The sequence below is a fragment of the Epinephelus moara genome, chromosome 21 (assembly GCF_006386435.1).
Source record: "Epinephelus moara isolate mb chromosome 21, YSFRI_EMoa_1.0, whole genome shotgun sequence".
NCBI lineage: Eukaryota > Metazoa > Chordata > Actinopteri > Perciformes > Serranidae > Epinephelus > Epinephelus moara.
Window position 1 is genome coordinate 33,282,336 of NC_065526.1, and position 4,437 is coordinate 33,286,772.

Genomic DNA, 4,437 nt, shown 5'->3' on the forward strand with positions numbered 1-4,437 from the left:
AACTGAATAAATACCACACATAGCAACACAAAACTGCTTTGCTAACTCAATCATGTTGTAACTAAGAAATCCGCTGGAAAAGATATTTTTTTCACGGACCGTTTAATGAGTTATTACCTATTACAGACACCGCTAACGGCTAACAGGGCTAACAGCTAACGGTTAGCCCAGCTAAACGTGCACACAGAAATAGTAATTTAGTAGTTTGTTCAATCATTGTGTTTATAGACTTTACAAACATCGGATTAGTCTAAACGGTGATACAGTGATGTGAAAAATGTGATACATAGGCTATATATATAGCTAAAAGCTCTGCTGGTTTTCTACCCGGACTATAGAGGCAATCGCCTTGTTGTTTACAAGGCGATTGCCTCTATAGTCTGGCCGGACGGATGAGTTATGGCCTTGTAAAATATTATGTTTGTTTCTTTTAGTTGGCGAGAATGTGTCGCCGCAAACGCGACAAACATCCACTAACTTTCACGGCGTTTTCTGCGAGCACGGCTGAGCCATTTTGTACCGCTATACATGTTTCTAGTCGGACTATGTTTACAAGCACAAGAGTTCAGCGAGCCACCGAAGGACCGCCCTGCAGATTTACTATTGGTTCTGCAACATAGGGAGTTTTTTTAAACTCTGAAATTGTATCCGCCCATCTAAACACAAAATCAGGGAGAAAGTCATCAGTCTTTAGTTAAGCAAAGTGTCTAAAGACTGACTTGTGAGTCTACTCTCACCCTAGTAGCTGCAGCGGGTCTCGCACTGTTGGCCTCATTGGCCCTTGGCAGCCTTTTTTTTTCAGCTGATTTAGCATGTTAATTTGGTGTCAGCGTCAGCAGAGCCCGTCTGTGAATGAAATCAATCTAATTAGCAGTCCAGTTCAGCGCATGAGGAAAGAAATGGAAGTGAGGAAAGTAAACAAAGACCTCAAATCAAGAGGGAGTTTGACAAGCTTGTTACATAAGGTAAGATTGTTGTTCCTCAGCCATTGAGCTCTTTGGCAGAAACGTTTCATGATGGTTTGTGTTCTGTTCTTTCAACAGTTCTTTCTGTATGCTCTGTTCTTTCAACATTTGATTGTGTTGTCAATATGCTAACTGACTGATTAGTATCAAAATAGTCCTCTGGTTTTTAGGCTTCTGAATGATGAATACAGATTACCTCTGTCTGCTGGTGTGGAGAGTTATTTCCTCTCACACAGACACAAAACATATGTGCTGGTTTGCCATCGGCTGTAGTCTTTGCGTTGTGTTCAAGTGCAACTATTTGGCTGAGGCACAAGTGACATAAGGCAATGCAAAACCTATAATTGGCAATACTTGATGCTGAGAGCAATTGACATAGTATAAAAAGCAAGAAATGCATGTAGGGTGGGAGAATAGGTGAATGGGTCAAACTAAACTGGACTTTCATCCAGAAGACTGAAGTTTATGACCTATGTGAAACCAAAAGTCAGTGTTGTTTTAATGTAATGTTGGAATGGAATTTACATCAGGCACTGACATCATGCTATGTAATAAATAGTTATTTTAACCCAAAGCATTGTCTTTAGTAGTTTTGTTGCTTTAACCTAACCGCAGCTGTTTCACAACATCACGTTACAATGTACTTTAGTGGTGCCTCACAAAAAGATGCTAAAGGTTTCCCTGAGTGTTGCTATGATACACAGAGGACCATGACAAAACATCCGTATTTTACAACCTAGGAATGAGTATGAGTTGGTATAGAAGACTCATGAAGACAGTCAGAGCTGCCCAGAAAAAATGACATGGGACTGGTTTTTGTTTGTTCTGAGGGTTGTGGACTGCAGAGGTTTTACATAGAATAAAGAACACAGCAGCAGCCTACAACAGTATAGCAAATATGACTTGACTCAAGGCTCCGTCTCTTAAAAAGCTATTTTACATCATACAAAGTACCATTTATTTGCTCATTTATCCTACAGAAATTTACAAGAGTTGAGCAGACAGAATCTGATGACAGCTTTAACCCCTGGATATCAGCTGTGCTGGAGCAACCAGGACTGTAGCCCTGATTTTTTAGATACTGAGATTTTTACCAGACACCAAAAAGAAAAGCTGTAAAATTTTCTGATCAAGTTTTCTGCAAAATAATACATCCTCACATGAAAGTCTAAATGCGCTTTCAAAGCCTTCTCCACATTGGTAGAATTACAGTTTGGCCCTGAATTTGTTTGTAGGCAGTTGGATTTAAGCATATTGAGTCTAAGCAATACTAGAATCAGCTCATAAAATACCCACCACTATTTAAACTCCCCCCCAATTCACAAAAAAAAAAAGTAGAAAAATAAGTAGGAATCTAAATTGTATGAAATCATCGGGAATAGGCTCCAATTACAACACTCCTCTCTTTTTAAGTCTTTCTGTCTCTGAGTGAGACACAGTAGGACCTTGGACTGTAGCTTTGTGTGGAAGCATTGATGATGTTTCAGTGAAACCCGCCCCCTGAATGATACAGAGCGCTGAGGGGAGATCTGAGACCAAAAAGAATCAGACTGACTATGCAGAGAGAGTGAGGAGGAGAAAAGCAGACAAGAGAGAAAGTGAGAGTAACACAAGAGAGAAGATGTGGGAGATCTGGAGATCAACATCAGGCACTTCACATTATTTAGACAGACCACTGAGTGCAATGGAGAAAGCACAGGACGGATTGTTTGTAACTCGAAAAAAGGTACGTACGTTTTGGGAAAGCTAGTGAGATGCTGTAGAGACACAGCACAAGAAAGGGTGCATTACTTTGTATGTACCATGTATCATACTTGAATTTGCAAGTACCTTTTTTCATTAATGTATTCAAAAATCATCTTTATTTTGCTTTTGGAAAAAAGCTAAAATATTCAGTGTAAGTTTTTCACAGTGTGGAAGACACTTAAAGAGATGTTTGAGATTTAATATGTTGCAATAAAATGAAATGATATGTGGTGAGAAAATTACAATTGTCATTTTTGATTGTCTTCTATTTGGGTTGTTCAGGCACATCCACTCTAACTGAAAGATGTAGGAAATCATTGTTGATCTAATCAATTTGATTCTTATTTCAATTTAAATGAACATAGAAAGGAACCTCCCAGACTCCCACTTCAGTCCATTAACATCTGTGTTGCGTCAGTCTATAAACTTTGGAGTCTCCCTCCACTAGAAAATGCTTCTTGTTCCTTCACCTGGATGTTTTAGCTTCACTGTGCAGAACGATGCATGTGTAGAGTCACAGTCAACACCTCAAAGTTTTTCTGCACTCAACTCAAAGTTAAGTTTTAAGACACGTACATACAAGCTGATTTGTGACATCACATCTAGCCAACTGTGGTCCAATATGCAACTTGCAGAGTTTGTGGCATTGTGGGAATTTGAAACCTCCACTGCACATACACATTCAGAGAGCTGACTTTTCAGTGGAGTAGGAGACATCGTCTGTCCAGCAGTTACACTTCCTTAAAATGAGCTGTATTTGTATATTTATGTGCTTTATTAAGGATGTAGACGGGGTAGATGTTGTGTTTTTTGTGGAAAAAAAACATCACAAACTATTATTCAGTATAGTACATCTTTTAAATATCTTAAACCATCTTTCTTTAACATTTTTTTCTCACATAGCATGTTTTTAATAATGAAATGTGTCATTGTCTCATTCAAGTCAATGTCCTTAATCAGACTCATCACTACACAAAGGCTTAGGTTTTATTTCAACATTGGAGGGATACATATGAAATGGGGGTTGGTGAGGGGTCCTAAAATTTTGAGCGTCAAACACATATTCTGCATTCTGGTGAGTTTTTATGCACCAATTTGTGTGTTTTCTGCATCAAATTATGATAGAATTTATTTTGCTTTAAAGGGCCAGTGTGTAATATTTGGCATGGTTTATTGTCAATCTGAATCTGAATCTGAATATTCTACCCATTAATATGTTTATATAAGTGTATAATCGCTATAAAATAAAATTTGTTTGGTTTTCGTAGCCTTATAATTATGCTTTTATATATATATATATAGCAAGGGCCTTGCTTTAGAGAGGTCGCGATCTTGCGCCGCCATGTATGTAAGGCAGCCCGAGCGGACAATCCAGCCAGCCAGAGAACGCGTTTCGCGTGTATAAATGAACCAACGAAGACAGCGGAAGGAAGGAAGGAGGAGGAGGAAACAGCAGAGAGTGTTAGTAGTTCATCGATAGAGAGTAATGAAAAGTTTTTTTAGTTATAAAGTTTGCGAATGGACCACACTTACCACTCAACAGGAGAGAATGAACCCGAACCGTCATCTGCGAGGAAAAGAAGACGCAACTTCACTCCTTGTGATGCACTCTCTGCAGCGCTTTTCCTCCTGATGATATATCTCCCCAACGATGGTAGCAGTAGCACCGAATCCTATTCTGTGCATTCAGCCTCTCTTCTCGCCCGCTCAGCATCAAACACATGGA

General features: G+C 39.1%; 1 protein-coding gene across 6 annotated transcripts in view; it reads left to right on the plus strand.

Moving 5' to 3' along the window:
- Positions 1-4,437, plus strand: part of LOC126383097 (solute carrier family 12 member 7-like) — a 43,659-nt gene that overhangs the window by 16,581 nt on the left and 22,641 nt on the right. Inside the window, exon 1 of one of the 6 annotated variants that reach the window (XM_050033534.1) lies at positions 2,503-2,691. The exons of the other annotated variants lie outside the window; for them this stretch is intronic. Within the exon in view, the coding sequence (XP_049889491.1) occupies positions 2,587-2,691 (105 nt within the window). The 5' untranslated portion in view covers positions 2,503-2,586. Of the gene's footprint in view, positions 1-2,502; positions 2,692-4,437 lie in introns of those variants that run through there. 6 annotated transcript variants of the gene reach the window in all.